The 17,894-nt window shown below is 44.5% G+C and overlaps 1 protein-coding gene across 1 annotated transcript in view; it reads right to left on the bottom strand.

Annotated features, from left to right (window-relative positions):
* ADGRB3 (adhesion G protein-coupled receptor B3) overlaps positions 1–17,894 on the bottom strand; it is a 600,119-nt gene that overhangs the window by 396,560 nt on the left and 185,665 nt on the right. The window contains exon 3 of the mRNA XM_070733042.1: positions 5,049–5,159. Within this exon, the coding sequence (XP_070589143.1) occupies positions 5,049–5,159 (111 nt within the window). The remainder of the gene's footprint in view (positions 1–5,048; positions 5,160–17,894) is intronic.

Below are 17,894 nucleotides of genomic sequence, written 5' to 3'. Positions count from 1 at the left end.
TGCTAGGGTTTGCCCAAGCAAGAAACATACAGTATTTTTCTCTTTCTCTTTGCCTTTCCCCTTCCTTCCTTCCTCCCTCCCTCCTGCCTGCCTTCGTCTTTCTCAAGAATAGGAATGAATGTTTTCCATTCCTATCAAGTGAGACATGTAAAAATAGAATTATGTACTTAAAACATTGAGATGGGAACAAAATTTACATGACCCATGGCATGATATACTCTGAAATATATTAACCAATATTCTAATAAGACATCTCTAGGTTCAACATGTCCATCTGCAAAGAAATCCTAGTACTAATATGTTTTTTAAAAGTTTTAGATCTAGGGAATGATACTTTGGCAATCTGGCTTCCAAAATATAACATGGCTAAAGGATTTTCACTTACAGCGTTGGTTGATGAATAGATTGATTGACAAAATTAAATGTATCTATCTAGAAGAAATCAGCCATTATCATACATATGACTGACATTAAGTTGAAAAAGCAGGGAGATGGATAAGACATCTCAAATATGGAATGTCCATGGAGATTCTCAGCCATCCAGATCATGATTGTCCAAAAGTTGCTTTTTCAAGAGGCAACTGGATATTCTGGTTTTTCTTTGAAGACGTTTCACTTGAAGATGATCCAGATGATTCTTCAGCTTCAGAAACAAAACGTCTTCAAAGAAAAACAAGAAAGTCCAGTTGCCTCTTGAAAAAGCACCTTTGGGTCAAATATGGAATTGGATTTTAAATGTTTGCACTGATTCATTCCTATCTCATTATCTGCTTCAGACATGTAAAAAAAGTGACAATAACCATCAAGGGGGACAGAGAGCTATATGTGCTCTTACACATTCAAAATGGGATCAGGAAAGGAGGGTACTATGTGTAATGTGACTATGCAATATGATGTAGTAAGAGAAAGGTAGGAAGCCTGCTCATCTGCTTCACAAGATTACAAACTGTTAACAAAACTGTGACAAAACTGTTAAAGATGTTTCTTGTTCAAGAGTAGTGGAACAAGCTAACAGCGCTCTGTTGGGGGTAAAAAAAAAAACCAATCATTTAAGGTGTGGTAAATGCTGAGAGTGCCAGGCTGCAAATGGTTTGTGACTTTAAGAGGGATTCGAATTTTGAGACATGCAACTGACTTATGAACTACTCTGCTGCCTGTGGAAGCTTTTCTAGGTCTGCCAACTTCACAGATGATTGTGAGATCATATTGAACGATATAAGCTGAGATGCAGCAGCCTGATTGGAAAGGAAAATTTGGATAATTGAGGGCATCACCTCATTTTGGAGTTTTCCCTGTCCTTCTCTGACCTTGGTCCCATAGCTTAACTATTCAATAGATTCCATATTTATGGCTTTGTGTACTGGGATAAAATCTGCTAGGAGAGGGTAGTACAGGAAGTTCACATTCAGCAGTTACATTTGTATCTTAAATCAGGAAACAATCTGTTGGTTTCTTAGTGAACAATTCTAGGAATCATTAGATTGTGGAATAGGATTTTGTCTATGGCAATTCAGAGGGGAACAAGCATATGACTGCACTATTCGTGTCTCAGGAGACAGTTATCCGCATTGCGTACACCCGAATACTGAGCTTTGTGTACTCCATTGAGATTAACTGGACCTTACTGTCAACTGGGATTTAGTTTTCACCATGACTTTAGTAATGGGATTGAAGATTAAGAGATGGTCCTCTTCTTTTTGTCTAATTAAAAGTGATGTCAGAAGTACTTTATTGACTGCACCAAGCCTATATAACTAAGACATGCAGATATGGCTGCTGTGGAACACATACGTATTATTTTTATAATAGAAGCGAGAATTCTGGAAACATATGCTGCCATCAGTCATGCCTGAGCAAGTCCCACATATTTTACAGAATGTACTCAATTCCTTTTTTTAAAAAAAGAGGTACATGTAGCATATAACCCACTGAATTAATTACGGTATATTTCTCGCCCCCAAGGGATTGAATAGATACTGGACATTTAGGAGGGCTCTATGGAATCAGACCATCATACAATGATTTCCATTGAAACATCAGAAGGTTTAATTTTTGCTTACATTCAACATGGATTTATTTCATCTGGAGCAGATTCCTAAGGCCTTGCTACCATCCTAAACACTAACAGTGATCTGAACTATAAACAAATGCAAAAGTACATTTAAAAAGTAGCCAAAGCAAAATGTGTTGACTAAAATGTCCCACAAATCTATATCACACTTACCTGGATTATAATTTTAAATTCTTAATACCTAAAGAGAGGACAATATGGGGGAAACTTAACTCATGGTTGGAGAATAGATATAGTCATGCTGCAGACATGTGCTGTTAGGGCCAATGCACATTTATGGACTCTTTCTTTTTTTTTTCTCTTTGAAACATGGTAATCATCAAATTCTTTCTCCAACAAACATCTAGCACCTTCATTTAATATATTTCCCACTTACATTCTCCTCTCTTCATTGAAATTAAAATAAGATACATGATAAGGATGCAATAACATGGCTACTTCATTATGAACCCACATCAGTCCATGTCAGTCCAGGAAAAGGATCTTTTCTTGTATTGAAGGTTTCATGCTTGTTTGAACATAAATATCCTACAGCTTCTTCATCTACAAAGGCTTCTCAGTTGCCTTCAATGGAAAAAGCAAGACACATATGGGAAAAACTGGTCTTCCATTCTCCAGTGAAGTGAAAGTATAGCTGCCTGAAAGCAGAAAAACTGTGCATTCACTAGAGAAAAGCACAAACTATATGGGGTTTTTCAATGTCAGCAGTGCAGAATTATCACAACCAGACACATGAATGCAGCAGAAAAATAAGGGGGCTTTACCCTTAAAATATCTCTCTTACATCAAAATTCATCTTTCCCCCATTTTTAATTATTTTTTGTTTAAAACAGAAAAATGAGTTTATAGATATCACAGCAAATCCATTCTGAACAATTTTATCTGCTACTCATAAATAACTATACGATATGACAAATAATCAGGGTTTATAATCTAGGCTTAAAAAAACATAAAGAAAAATAAACAAGGAATAACTTCAAGTCACAAAAACAAATGAATGCCATTTCTAATTCCACTTATCAATCTTATTAATTTCCGAGCAAGTACAGATAAATGTAGATGCATGTTAGAAGAGTCTAATAATGCTACTGAAGGCAACACAACATTAATTTTATCACAAGAAAAGAAAAGGATCACAGTGAATCACATATGCAATGATCAGTACTAAAAGAAAATCAGAATGGAAAAAGGAAGAGATGGACTAGATATTAGTAACTGTGTTGAAAAACAGAGCATAATATTTTGCAAAATGAATTCACTTACAATATGCAAGCTACAAGTGATTTTGCTCTATGTTAGACAAGTGGATTTTGTTTGAAAAGGCTGATATAAGATACTTGATTATCAAATCAGGATTTTGGAAAATGCTTAGGGGAATGGATTTAAATATTCATTTTCTTTGAATCATAAGAACATTTACTCAGAAGGGCAGCTGCATTTATAGTGTTGTTCTCTATGGATCACTGTAAGTGTATTGAAGTACATGCTTGAACATCATGTCATCTACAGGCTACTATAGTAGACTATCACACAATTTTATGGTAATTCTGTAAAAATACAAATCAGCCTGAGACACCTTGGGTCATAAGAAGCTGGCATTATATGGCTGCTTGAATGTCCAGAAAGGCTTTGTGATTGCAAAGGAGAAATGTGATAAGGTATAAGGTTTTGAGCTATAATAAAAGTAGTGGGAGTTGAATTTAATTGTATTGGATCATATCAATATCTTCCAACTTGGATTATCAGCTTTTCAGGTCTTAAATTATTGTTCAGAGAACTCTGTTTTCTACTTTATGAGATTAAGAGATTATCAAAAAATATTTATATCAGAAGTTTATTTGACAGAATCATGACTGCACACAGAGCCTCTATAGCACAGAAATCATTTCACACTGAAATGTGCTGTAGGGCACATGGAAAAATGTGTGCAGAGGGCAGATCCTCCAATATCAGAACATCAATATGGAGAAAAATTACTTCAACAGCCCTGTGTTTGTTGTTGCTTTAGTTGTGTTCATGGCCACACTGAACAAAACTCAACCATATTGGAGAAGTAACTGTATGTAGAATAAGCTCTATGTTGGCCAGATTATGGTGTTAATTTTGTGCTTGATGTTTGTACTTTGAGTGGCCTGATGATATGTATTGGACCATAAAATATGTCTGCATTTAGGAAAATCAAATGGCTAGATGAAATGAAAACTGCCTTTTATTAGGTTTCATCCCTGTCCACCTAATTTAATGACTGGTAGGGAGCAGCTTCTCAGGATTAGAGGGTAAAAAATTCCAGCACTGTTTGGAAATGCTGTGGTTTAATGGGATATACTGCTGTTTGTGAAGGAGGTGCTCTGTCACTGAGCACAGCTTGCAATTTTTAATCATACCTCATTTCCTAATATGAATTTATAGTCACTATGCTTAAGAAATGCGGTATTCATTCTCGTTGAATTGTTAATCATAGGGAAAGGCAGGCTAAAATCTTTTGCATATTTTTCTCTGTCCCATTAATAAAAATGGGGTTGATTTCTAAGTAGACATGGATATGCCATAATACAAAATCTAAGTATAGAATTGAGACACTTATGTGTGCTATTTATTGAACGTAATTTGTCACCCAATAATCTGAACCTGAAGCTGTGAAACCTTTGCCATTCACTCTACATATTTAGATTTTCTTTTAAAAACACACACTAAATTACATACTTTTTTCTGTATGTGTGGTTAACTATGATTTTTAAATTTAATACAACATTCATATTAAAAGCTTCATATTGATCGCATGTGTATTGGACACTTGTCTAAGTCTTAGATCTTTTATTTATGAGTTTTAACTGGTGGTTAAAAAAAAAGAATAAATGGCTTTTTAAAAGTATCAGCTTAGAAAACTGACAAATATGCAGCAAAAGATTATGGAGACATGCAGTGGCATTGCTAAAATTAAACACAGTAAGGAGATAAAAGGTAATTAATGTATTACCAGTTTGTGCCATAAATTTAGCAGCATCAGCTTGTTCCTGAGGGACCCTTTTTTCATGAACAGATCGAGGTCGCTGACTTTTAATTGTATGATCTCCCATCATTCCAAATTCTAAAGACAGAATAAAGGTTTATGAAAGCTTGTGCGTAGACATTTCTCAAAAGGTCACATACTATCTCATGCAGTTGTTTGACAAAAACACCTGAAGAGGGCATTAGTAGAACATCAATTTACAAGGCCTGTTTTTTGCTTTGTTTTATATTGTTTTAAATGTCTCAACCTGTGGTTTGAAAAGAGGTTTTAATCTAAAATTTGTTTAAAGTTATTTTTTAATATATATATATATATATATATATATATATATATATATATATATATATATATATATATATATATATTTCAGAATTGTGATACATTAAAAAAACAGCCATGATACAAAATCAGTTATTTAGGCTATATACATTTTATTAAGAAATAATATTTATATTAGTGCAAACCACACCAGAAAACTACCACCAACGCATTAAGTGGTGTCATTCTGCAATGAAATTTGGTGATTCTTGCTGAGAGATCAATGGTTTTCCTGCTTAAGCCACCCAACCAGTGGAATGGCAAGGAAATTTTCATGAAAACAGTACAAATGTATTGCAATGACAGGGCCAAAATGCCGTGTGTAATCTGGATGCAACAGCAGCTGTGTTTAACTTTCATTGCTTCAGAAAACTCTCTGCTACAAAAGACATGGAAGTCCCTCGGCTTTTTCTTCCCTGCTGTTAATTCTAAAACAGAATCACTCTTTGATTTTAATAAGGGTGGGGGAAAGCCTATCTTAAAAACTCCTGCATGGAAATCATGAGATGCTATTTAAAACACAAGACAGCACCGCTAATTTTTCTCAGTGCCTTTGGCAAATCACTTAATCTCCAGCAGTTTAAGCTTATTTTTTTATTTGCTCATAACTATGTGCCCCAACACCTTTAAAGTGCAGCATCACAACATATGGTATTATTTTAGAAATAGAAAAAACTGTTCTGGCAGAATTAGCATCAGTGTGACAGGTTCTATTGTTCATTGCACAAGTAGCATGCACATGTTTCACAATCCAGAAACAGGCAGGCTACAGAGGAAATTGAGCTAAACCAAATTTCCTACTTCTTTTTCTTAATCTTCTTTTAGGATCCAGGTAACCAGGAGCCTTGATGGTGCAGTGGTTAGAATGCAGCATTGCAGGCTGACTCTGCCCACTTCCAGCAGTTCGATTCTGACTGGCTCAAGATTGACTCAGCCACCCATCCTTCCGACGTTGGTAAAATGAAGATTGTTGAGGGCAATATGCCGGCTCTGTAAACCACTTAAGAGAGGGTTTTAAAGCACTATGGAGCAGTATGTAAGTGCTATTGCTAGTTATATTGAGTGGGCCAGTTTGGTTAACGCATCAGGCTGGAAACCAGAAAACCATGGCTTCTAGTTTAGCTTTAGGAATGAAGCCAGATGAGTGACCTTAGGCCAGTCCCTCACTCTTAGTCCTAGGCAAACCACTTACAAAATATTTCCAAGAAAACTGCAGGAACTTGTCAAGGCAATAGCTAAGGCAAATATTGACTTGAAGGCACAAGCCTGCCCCCTTTCCAATACATTTATATTTGCTTTCATGCTAAAGTCTAGGAGTATAAGAAGATACACATCTAGACACATACATACATACACACACAGGAAATTCAATTTGAATGTATATTAATTTGCAAAATTTAGTAAGAATAAACTGTGATGATAGCAGCAACTGTATTGTCATTGCAGCTACTGCATATGGAATTCTCATTTTAGGATACCTGTTCTTGTGGAAACTATAATGCTGCCTGTTAGTAGAGGACAACTATGAACTTCATATTGCCTGGGAATTTTCTTCTATCCTTACTTAGATAGTCCTCACTTTATGAACCCAAATGGAACTGGAATTTCCATCGCTAAGCAAAATTGCCACCAAATGTGTTGCACCTAAGCTTATGACCTTTTAGCCATAGTCATTTAAGCCAGGCATGCAGTTGTTAAGTAAATCTGGCTTCCCCCATTGACTTTGCTTGTTGGAAGACTCCTGGGAATGCTGTAATCGGCAATCACATGATACTGGGAAGATGCAGCCAGTGTAAATGGATGGTAGTTTCCAAGCACCCAAATTTTGATTACACAACCTTGAGGATGCTGGAATGGCTGGAAGTATGTGCAAGGACTGGTTATAACTCACTCTTTTCTGCACTGTTGTCATTTTGAATGGTTGTAAGACCAACACAACCTGTATTGACATAATTTTATTTCTCAAATATTAGGACAAAATTCTTAAAATTGTTTAATTGTTCAATTTCATACTTTAAAATAGAATGATGATTTTTAAAAAATCTATTTTTTTGCATCGCAAAGAGAACATGTTTGAAGAAATATAACATACATTTAGTCACGGCATGATTTATTTTAGAAACAATGATTATGTACAATGTGATTTAAAAGATGTTTGATTTTTGAGTAACTATTGTGAAAATGGAGTCAAAAATGACCCATTCCAAATATCCGTGTCTAAACCCACAAATGATAATCTGCCAAGGGTTAGTACTACTCTGCAATTGGTTTCAAGTTCTGGTAGTCAATCAACCCAATCTCCAACTCCAAAATATGGTGAACTCACCATACTAGAATAGTCTATTAGAATAGTCTCCATATTTGTCACTATCGTTTCTTGCTTTCTGACAGCTTCTCTGGGCACAGAGAATGAGCAGTCAGTAGTTATTTTTCCATCCTGTGGAAGAAGCAGCAGAAAAGAAACAGCCATAGTCTCATCCTATTGGTTCTATCTGAAATTAAAAAAAAACAAAAAACCCCAAACCCCAAAAACCCACCACCATCACTACCAAGCAGTTGATAAGAGTCTATAATAATAAATTTGATTGTTGCCAACACTAAATCCTTCCTAAGCTGTACTCTTAAAAGAAAAGAAGCAGAAATCCCAACTCCACCTTCAAGACTCTTAAAATCCTGAGACTCCCAGCTAATTATTGAAAGGTCCTTCCAGGGGTGAAATTGAGCAGGTTCTGACAGGTTCTGGAGAACCATTAGCAGAAATTTTGAGTAGTTCTGAAAACTGGCAAATATCAGCTATGGCTGGCCCCAGAGTGGGGTGGGAATGGAGATTTTGCAATATCCTTCTCCCAGCAGTGGGGGGGTGGTGGTGAAGATTTTGCAATATTGTTACCACCACCGCCAAAGCCATGCCCACAGAACCAGTAGGTAATTTTTTTTAACCCCAAGTCCTTCTTGTTTCTCTTGGTAAAATTGAAAATAGAAGCCAGTGCCCTGCTAGCTTATCTAAGACTCTTCCATTTGAGAGGCACAAGCAAGTTAATATTGTTTCAGGAAAGACAGTGTTTCTAATTATTGTTTAAATTTAGGTTCTGAGTAGGGAGCAATAACTTTCTTGAGATTCCATGTGCCAAAGAACCAGCTGTCACAACTCTTAAGTCTTTAAAAAAAAATTGCAGTCATACATGCAGGCTTAATGCAAAAGAGTTCAGACTTAATGAAAAGAAAGCAAATGCTCAGTTGATCAGAGAGCAGTTAGAATGATTGGGTGGGACAGGAAATTTCTTGAATTTCATTCATTTCCACTGCAATATTTTCAGAACGAACATTTGCAGCAATGAAATTGCTTTTTCCAGAGGCCATAAGGAAAACCCCAGGTGGAATCATTCCTGATGAGAATATCGCCGGCTGACTCACCGGCCCCACGGCGCTGTTGCGGAAGGGCCGGGCAGACTCGGACCCTTCCGATGGCGGCCGCCATCTTGTTTTCGGCCGAAATCTCGCGAGGCGAGATTTCGGCCGAGAATGCCCTGCCCACGTGGCTGGGCATGACATCGGGTCCGGGCGGGGCCTGCTGGCCCTATTTAAGGGACAGCAGGCCGGGAAGAGAGCCTGTTCGCCCGGACCTGGTGCCAAGAGCAGACACATGGCTGTCTGCTCGTGGAATCCTTCGGCGGCCGCGTGGGCGGCCGCTGCTTGTGGAAGCCTCGTCGGAGGCTTGAGGAGGCTGCAGCTTAGCCCTTCCGAGGCCTGCGGTCTTCTCCTCTTCAGGCTAGGCTGGAGTCCGGCGTGAGCCCCCCCCCCGCTTCGTAAAAGGCGGCTGCGTGTTGCGGCCGCCATCTTGAGAGCCTCATCGGAGGCTCGTGGAGCGGTAATGGCCTTCGGGTCCGGTGGGGAGGCTGGGCCTGTGCCGTTTTCGGCTGTTGGCCCCTCTATTTCGTCCAGGGGGGGATCGTTCCGGTCGCCCCCTCGGGAACGGGGGGATCGGGCGGAGGGCTCGCGTGTGCGCCTCCCCCCCCCCCGGTTCGTGGCCCCTGTTCAGAGGGCAGTTAGGCCCTTGGCGGCAGCTTCCTGCTGCTGCGCTGCCTGTTTGGGCAGAGGCCATTTGCTGCCCTCTTTTGGGGCCGGGCAGCCCCGGTTTCATTATTGTTAAAATAAGAACCATGGTGTAAAACAAAACATACATAATAATACTACTGATATGTATAATTACTATTATTTAATTATTTATATAGAAACACTGAAGTCAGGAAAAGACCTATTGGTCCCTCTGGTCTGCCCTTATAATATTTACTGATTTTATCTCAGGATGGCTATATGTTTATCCCAAACATGTTTAAATTCTGTTACTGTGGTTTTATATCCCAAGTCTGCTGGAAGTTTGTTCCAACGATCTACTACTCTTTCAGTAAAGTTGTAGTCAAACCAGTAAAACAGTTATGGCCCAACATTAATTATTTGAATAGTTAGTTGCCCCATTGTAGCTGTGCCTGGGAAGGCGATGAGGCCCTCGGCCAGGGTAGCCAGGAAGCCCCCCCCCCCCGTGGGTCCTGCTGGGGGGGGGACTACGGTTGGTGGCCACCCGGTCCTAGTTTTTGGGGGTTTTCGGGGGGGGGCACCTGTAACCAGGTTTGCCCCCCCCCCCGCCGGCTCCTACTGCGGGGGCACGGGCCCCTTGGGCAGTTTTTTGCTATGGCCTGGGGTAGCCGGGGCGGGGGGGTTCGGACCCCGCCAACGCGGGCCGTAGTGCCTCCGCCCCTTTTGAAGGCTTACCCGTCGGGACCAGGGGTATTAATGTACGGGGGCCACCACAGTGTGGGACCCGTTTGCTGCATGTCAGGGCTTTGCTGCAGGGGGGCTTGTTCTCGCCCCCTTTTGTAGGTACAGCCGTGCGTGCGGGAGGGCAGGGTGCCCATGCCGCTTCGGTGTGCCCCTGCCCCTAAAAGGGGACGGTTAAGAGGGGAGGGGGTCCAGGGAACAAACCCCAACTACTGGGGGAAAATGGGCCCAGCCCAAGTAGGTAAGCATGCTCGAGGGTTGGTTGAGGGACTACCACCCTCGCTCGAGAGCGGCTGCTCTCTTGCTAGGTTTCTCACAGGGATTCAGGATCCCTTGCAGGGGAGGGGCCCCTTTTTAGGGGTGGTCCCCTGAAAGGCGAGGGGTGAATTTAGGTTGATTCACCACTTGTCTTTGCCTAAAGGGGAGTCAGTGAATGATTTCGTTCCTGACGAACTTTGTTCGGTGCGGTACGCATCATTTGATGCAGCCGTGCCATGGTTAGGAAGTGTGGGGTTGGAGCCCTTATGGGAAAATGCAACATTGAGTCGGCATTCCGGCTCCTCCCCATACACCCAGATGGATGCGGGCTTCTGGGCTTCCATTGCGAAGGTGGGGTTTTTTGTGGACAGGGCACTGCCGATGGGCTGCTCTGTCCCATGCTCTCTTTTTTGAGAGTTTCAGCACCTTCTTGGAGTGGTCGCTCAGGAGGGGCAGCGGTCTGGGATCGGTCGTTCACTACCTCGATGGATTCTTGTTGGCGGGGCCTGCGCGTTCAGAGCATTGCTTTGCTCTAATGCTGGTCTTCGAAGCCCTTTGCGCTCTGTTGAGGGGGCCTTTAGCCTCTGAGGGGACCGAGGGCCCCGCCACCAGGATTACCTGTCTCGGTATTGAATTGGACTCGGAGGTGCAATCTTCTAGGTTGCCCCTAGAGAAGTTGCTTAGGATCAGAAGAAAGCTCGATGAGGTGCTGGGCTGCCGGAAGGTTACCCTACGGCAGCTTCAGGAATTGGCAGGCATTCTAATTTGCCTGTCGGGTGGTTGTTCCTGGTAGGGTTTTTCCAGGAGGTTGTAAGACACGATGGAGGGGCTCCGTCTGCCCCATCATCGTACCCGCCTTTGCGCTGGGGTCAGGGCTGACCTCGGCGTGTGGCGGGATTTCTTGGTTAGGTTTAATGGTTTGTCCTTCTGGAGGCACGAGCTTCTTTTGGGAAGCTGAGTTGCAGCTCTGCTCTGATGCCGCGGGGACTGGTGATTTCGGGGTAGTGTTAGGTGACCAGTGGCTGGTCGGCATGGCCTCCGGAATGGAGTGCCTCTTCGTTGGTTGAGGACCTGACGTTCCTGGAGCTCTTCCCCTTAATAGTGGCCTTAGAGCTTTGGGGGGAGCAGTTTAGGGACAAGACCGGGCACTTTTGGTGTGACAACCTAGCGGTGGTCCATGTGGTGAATGCCCTGTCCTCAAAGAGCGACAGGGTCATGCGGCTTGTCCGCCATTTTGTGCACAGGTCCTTGTCCCTAAACGCATTGTTTTGGCTAGGCATGTCCCCGGGGTGGATAACGGGGTCGCTGATGCCCTGTCCCGTGGTCAGTTGTCCAGGTTTGGACCCTGACCCCATGGGCCCGGGAGTCGCCAGTGGCGTTCCCCGGCCACCTTTGGAGTCTGGGGGGTCTCCCGGGCGTAGGAGAGTAAAGGTCTGCTGGGCTATGGCCCCCTCTGTGGTGCCCGCACTCTGGGGGATTCACAGCAGACAGGTGCAGAGTTCGGGGGGTTCAGGCAGGTTACAGGTTACCCCTGTAGCTGGCCTGCCCCAGTTGTGTACCTGGCCATATTTGTGTCCAGCTTAGGCAGTGTGGCCTTTCAGTTAGGACTTGAGGGCCAGGTGGCCGGCCTCGCCTTTTGTATGAGGCGGGGGCTGGTTTGTGGATTTATGGTGAGTTCCGCATAGTGAAGATGCGGGACGGCTGGCCAGGGCCTTATCACTGGTTGCTAGGTCCTTTTGGCCTTCCATCTCATCGCCTTAGTCGGGCGGGTTTTGGAGTACAGGGTTTGGCCAGGCCAAGCGTGGATCCCGCCGCTTGTGGGAACGCTCGTTCCGCAGTGGCGCCGCCTCTAGTACGGTGACGGCGTTCTCGATACTGAGGATTCGGGGATGCTGACCGCTGGCGGTCGACGGCCTGTTTTAGGCTACGAACGGCCAGTTGAGGGTCCGGGGTAGATCTTAGGCCAGGGCTCCCTTTGGTCCCCTTCTATTCAACCCCGCCAGGATGGACCGACGGTGTTGCTTTGGGTCATGAGTGCTCCGAGACCACTCAGCAACACGGTGCCGTCGGGGGTGGGGACCCTGCCGTCGTGGCGGCTGGGTCCTTGTTGTCTGGCGGGGGAGACGGGGTGTGCGGTAGGACGGGCGTTTCTACCGCTATGCTGGGTGGGCGGCATCCCATTGCTGCGCCCAGATTGGTCCTGGGAGGGCGGCATCCCATTGCTGCGCCCAGGTGGTGCTGGGAGGGCGGCATCCCATCGCTGCGCCCAGTTGGTCCTGGGAGGGCGGCATCCCATTGCTGCGCCCAGTTGGTCTGGGAGGGCGGCATCCCATTGCTGCGCCCAGTTGGTCCTGGGAGGGCGGCATCCCATTGCTGCGCCCAGGTGGTGCTGGGAGGGCGGCATCCCATTGCTGCGCCCAGTTGGTCCTGGGGGGGCGGCATCCCATTGCTGCGCCCAGGTGGTCCTGGGAGGGCGGCATCCCATTGCTGCGCCCAGGTGGTGCTGGGAGGGCGGCATTCCATTGCTGTGCCCAGTTGTTCCTGGGAGGGCGGCATTCCATTGCTGTGCCCAGTTGTTCCTGGGAGGGCGGCATCCCATTGCTGCGCCCAGGTGGTGCTGGGAGGGCGGCATCCCATTGCTGCGCCCAGTTGGTCCTGGGAGGGTGGCATCCCATTGCTGCGCCCAGTTGGTCCTGGGAGGGCGGCATCCCATTGCTGCGCCCAGTTGGTCCTGGGAGGGCGGCATCCCATTGCTGCGCCCAGGAGGTGCTGGGAGGGCGGCATCCCGTTGCTGCGCCCAGATCGGTCCTGGGAGGGCGGCATCCCATTGCTGCGCCCAGGTGGTGCTGGGAGGGCGGCATCCCTTTGCTGCGCCCAGTTAGTGCTGGGAGGGCGGCATCCCATTGCTGCGCCCAGTTGGTGCCGGGGCAGCATTCCATTGCTGTGCCTGGATGTGTGCTGGGAGGGCGGCATCCCATTGCTGCGCCCAGTTGGTGCCAGGGGCGGCATTTCATTGCTGCGCCTGGATGTGTGCTGGGAGGGCGGCATCCCATTGCTGCGCCCAGGCGGTGCTGGGCAGGTGGTCACATGGCTACGCCCAGTTGTTCGGGGAGGGCGGCATCCCATTGCTGCGCCCCGGTCGCTGGTCTTGCTCTTGGGGGCAAGGACCGGTACGGCTTGGGGGTCGGCTGGGGACCCGCCAGGCTTGCGGGAGCCTGCGGTGGCTTCACGCTGTGTGGCCCGCCATCTATGTGGTGCGGTCTTCGATCCCCTAGGGATATTTGTGGGTCGCCTTTTTCCCTTAGGGCCATTCACCGGGTCAGGTGTAGAGGCCATAAGGCCCTGGGAAGGGTAGTCAGGGAATTTAGGTGGGGTTGTAGTGGCCCATCCCCTCATCACCATAGATCGGCCGTGGCTTTACCGGGCCGATGGCGTTCACCTGTCAGAGCAGGGGAACGCCATTTTCTTACAGGACCTGCAGCGGTCTCTGCGTGAGCTGGCGCAGATAGAGGGGGGAGTCGGGGGGCCAAGATAGAGATCTGACCCCCGCTCCGTGGCAGGTTAGGGGCGGAAATCTGGGTGGTTTCAGCAACTGCGCGTTCTCCCTTGGGCATCTTTGGGGATGATTGACAGGTTCTCTCCAAGCCCATGGTGGGTGCTACCTGCGCACTTGGGGGGAACCTGTCTTTGGGTCCCGCTATTGAAGTCCCAGGGTAGGGGTGAGCCGGCGGGACCCCCCTCATGCGAGTGTATGGCAGGGTCTCAGGTGAGGGAGAGGTCCCTCACCTGGACCAGCATCGATTACGCCCATAGTTGCCCAGGAATGTTGACCTTTTACGTCATTTCCGCCCCGGAAGTGTTTGTTTGACCCTGCAGGTCCACTGTTTCCGGGTCATAGTTGAGTATGTTGATTTATGCAAATTTATGCTAATTCATGCTAATTTAATTAATAAATTATGCAAATTTATTATAATAAAATGACCCAAGTTTAAATCCAGCTCTTGTGTCCGAGTCGTTACTCCGTCTCTTCTGCAATATCGCCGGCTGACTCACCGGCCCCACGGCGCTGTTGCGGAAGGGCCGGGCAGACTCGGACCCTTCCGATGGCGGCCGCCATCTTGTTTTCGGCCGAAATCTCGCGAGGCGAGATTTCGGCCGAGAATGCCCTGCCCACGTGGCTGGGCATGACGTCGGGTCCGGGCGGGGCCTGCTGGCCCTATTTAAGGGACAGCAGGCCGGGAAGAGAGCCTGTTCGCCCGGACCTGGTGCCAAGAGCAGACACCCACCCGCCCTTCCCTATTTTGCAGTGTGCCTAGTGGGTCGCCTTTGGGGCCGAATGGGAATTTTTTGCAGCCTAGCCCATTAGGCCAGGCTGTTTTTTCGCCCATTCCACACTGGGGAGATGGATGTGCGGTTAGGGGGTGTTGGCATTTAATTAGGTTAATTGGCTTACCTCTGGTCATTGGGTAGGCAGGTTAGGGGCGGAAATCTGGGTGGTTTCAGCAACTGCGCGTTCTCCCTTGGGCATCTTTGGGGATGATTGACAGGTTCTCTCCAAGCCCATGGTGGGTGCTACCTGCGCACTTGGGGGGAACCTGTCTTTGGGTCCCGCTATTGAAGTCCCAGGGTAGGGGTGAGCCGGCGGGACCCCCCTCATGCGAGTGTATGGCAGGGTCTCAGGTGAGGGAGAGGTCCCTCACCTGGACCAGCATCGATTACGCCCATAGTTGCCCAGGAATGTTGACCTTTTACGTCATTTCCGCCCCGGAAGTGTTTGTTTGACCCTGCAGGTCCACTGTTTCCGGGTCATAGTTGAGTATGTTGATTTATGCAAATTTATGCTAATTCATGCTAATTTAATTAATAAATTATGCAAATTTATTATAATAAAATGACCCAAGTTTAAATCCAGCTCTTGTGTCCGAGTCGTTACTCCGTCTCTTCTGCAATAGGGTATCACAAGACCATGCTTGTAGATACCAGACCTATCAGCAAATCATCTGATTTGTTTGAAAGCTATTGAATAACAAATGTGCTATCGGCACATGTTGGATTCCTTTTATTGTTAAGTTTCATTTCACCATAAAGGAATCTGACAGTCTTTTTGACTCCATATCCTTTCTTCTGTAGTTTTCTAATCCATTTCTGTCATATGATGTGAAAGTGCATAAAATGGCTAGAATCATTACAGCTTCTTCTCATTTCCCAACATTTCCTCTCAAGTGTTTTCGCATCTCAATATTTTGCTGTTAGAATTTTTGTTTTCATCACTAGATGGCAGGAGATCCCTTAACTTGAACTGCAAATGAGCTGCAGTAAAATCAAAATCTAGCTAAATCCCTCTTCCCCACCCACCGTTCTCTCTCTCTCCTTCTTTCCCTGTTCCAGAAAATCAAATCCAAAAATTAGCAGCAGAATATTCTCTCGAGGAGAACTTGAGTGAAAACAGAAACCTAAGATTAAAGACCTAATAAAGGATGAGGAAACGATGGCAATTCTGAGAGGTTTCTGCCATCCAGAAAATGCCTCGCTAAATTAACTGGACTGACGTGACTGAAGTGTCGGGATAGATCACAACCTGTACTCATTTCTAGTTCCACATTTAGAAGCATAATATTAAAGTCTTGGCTGACATGTGTAGTTGTCCCTAATAAAGTCTAGCTGGAAGAAAAAATGAGAAATAATTTATAACATGAAGGCAAAGATCTAGATTTTTAAAAAACTGCAATAACCAGACATTGCAAGAAAGATTTCATGCTAGCCTGGACATTGGAGATTGATTGGGGGGGGGCATAAGTATGTTAATAATTAGGGTATTATAAAGATAGATAGATAGATAGATAGATAGATAGATAGATAGATAGATAGATAGATAGATAGAATAATAATAATAATAATAATAACAACAACAAAACAACAACAACAAAACAACAACTATTATTATTATTATTATTATTATTATTATTATTATTATTATTATTATTATTATTATAATAAAGGTGTATCTCAGTGTCAATAAGTATGATTGACGAGCCAGGAGGCTCCTGGTTCAAATCTCATAATAATCACAACCTGAGGAAAATGGCTGAGGTGAATCTGTTTCTTGTGTTCCCTTCTCTCTTTTCTCCTATCAGGTTATCAGAATAATACTGACTTGGCAAAGTTGTTGCCATTATTGTTGAACTGATACATAGCTATGATTTAAATACTAGACATAGCTATACATAAATGTGCCAAGTATGACTACAAATATGGCTACAGCTCCTCTGCTTCACAGCATAATAAATTCAGCTGGAAGTATGAAAAATTTCCTCTTAATTTACAGGACAGATAAATTGTGGATCTTATTCCTGTACATGCAAACCTAAGGCGAGTGTTGGCTGTTTATTTTATGGGAAGATGGGATCAATTTCTTTGAATTATTCAGAATGTGTTGTTAATTTTGGCTGGCTGCCTCAACACAGGGACATTAATGCAAAGGGTTTCCCGCCCTTCTTCCTGGTTGGGAGGGATTTTCACAATAACTGGTGGAAGAAGTAAATCTCCCTCCCCCTGCAGTTTACCACAATTTGAGTTTAAATTCCTTCCTGTCCCATCTTTCCATGATTAAAGAAACACATTAAAACTAAGCTGATGTGGCTAAATATTAACATAGTTTAAGCCTCTTAAACTTAGGTTAATATGTTAAATCTCTCTCACTTTCCAGTCTGAGAGAGAGAGAGAGACAGAGAGAGGGAGGGAGGGAGGGGGAAAAGAAAAAAACAACAGCAACTTCCCAAAACTGTTTTAATATAATTTAAAAACCAAGAAAGATAGCTAAATATCACATAGGTTATGGTCTTTTTCTTAACAGCAGGGTTTTAATATATATATATATATATTATTATTTGCACAACCTAGTTGTTTAGCCACCACAAAGGTTCTACAATAAAATCACATGTTAGTGCCCATTGTCAAAAAAGATTGCCAGCACAAGGACTAAGGCCATTCATTCAAGACCTTTAATTTCAATAATCATCACAATTGCTAGATGGGAAATATAACCGCTTGCAAATGTGACCATTTGAACTAATCACAATGGTTTCTAACTTTGAAAGAAATAATTTGTTTCTTGGGTAGATTTAGGTGTCTTATTATAGCTTTGTTAGTGGTATTGTCTAATGAGATGATTGTCAAACCTGCATTGTCATGGCAGTGTCAAATGACATATCATGACTTTTTTTTCCTTTGCCAAACCAGGTTAGGTGGGGCCAGCATCATGTGACACATGCGGCCTATAGGCCACGCGTTTGACAGCCCTAGATGATCAATGACCAGTAATATAGACACAAGGAAAAAGCCCTTATATCTGACAACAACCTTAGCAACAGTCATGCACGGACAAATGAATATAGCCCTTATATCTGACAACAATCTTAGCAACTGTCATGCAATTTTGTTCATAATCTTACACATTGTCCT

Source organism: Erythrolamprus reginae, chromosome 1, assembly GCF_031021105.1.
Source record: "Erythrolamprus reginae isolate rEryReg1 chromosome 1, rEryReg1.hap1, whole genome shotgun sequence".
NCBI lineage: Eukaryota > Metazoa > Chordata > Lepidosauria > Squamata > Dipsadidae > Erythrolamprus > Erythrolamprus reginae.
Note: the sequence above shows the minus strand (reverse complement) of the source record. Positions and strands in the feature narration are given on the sequence as shown.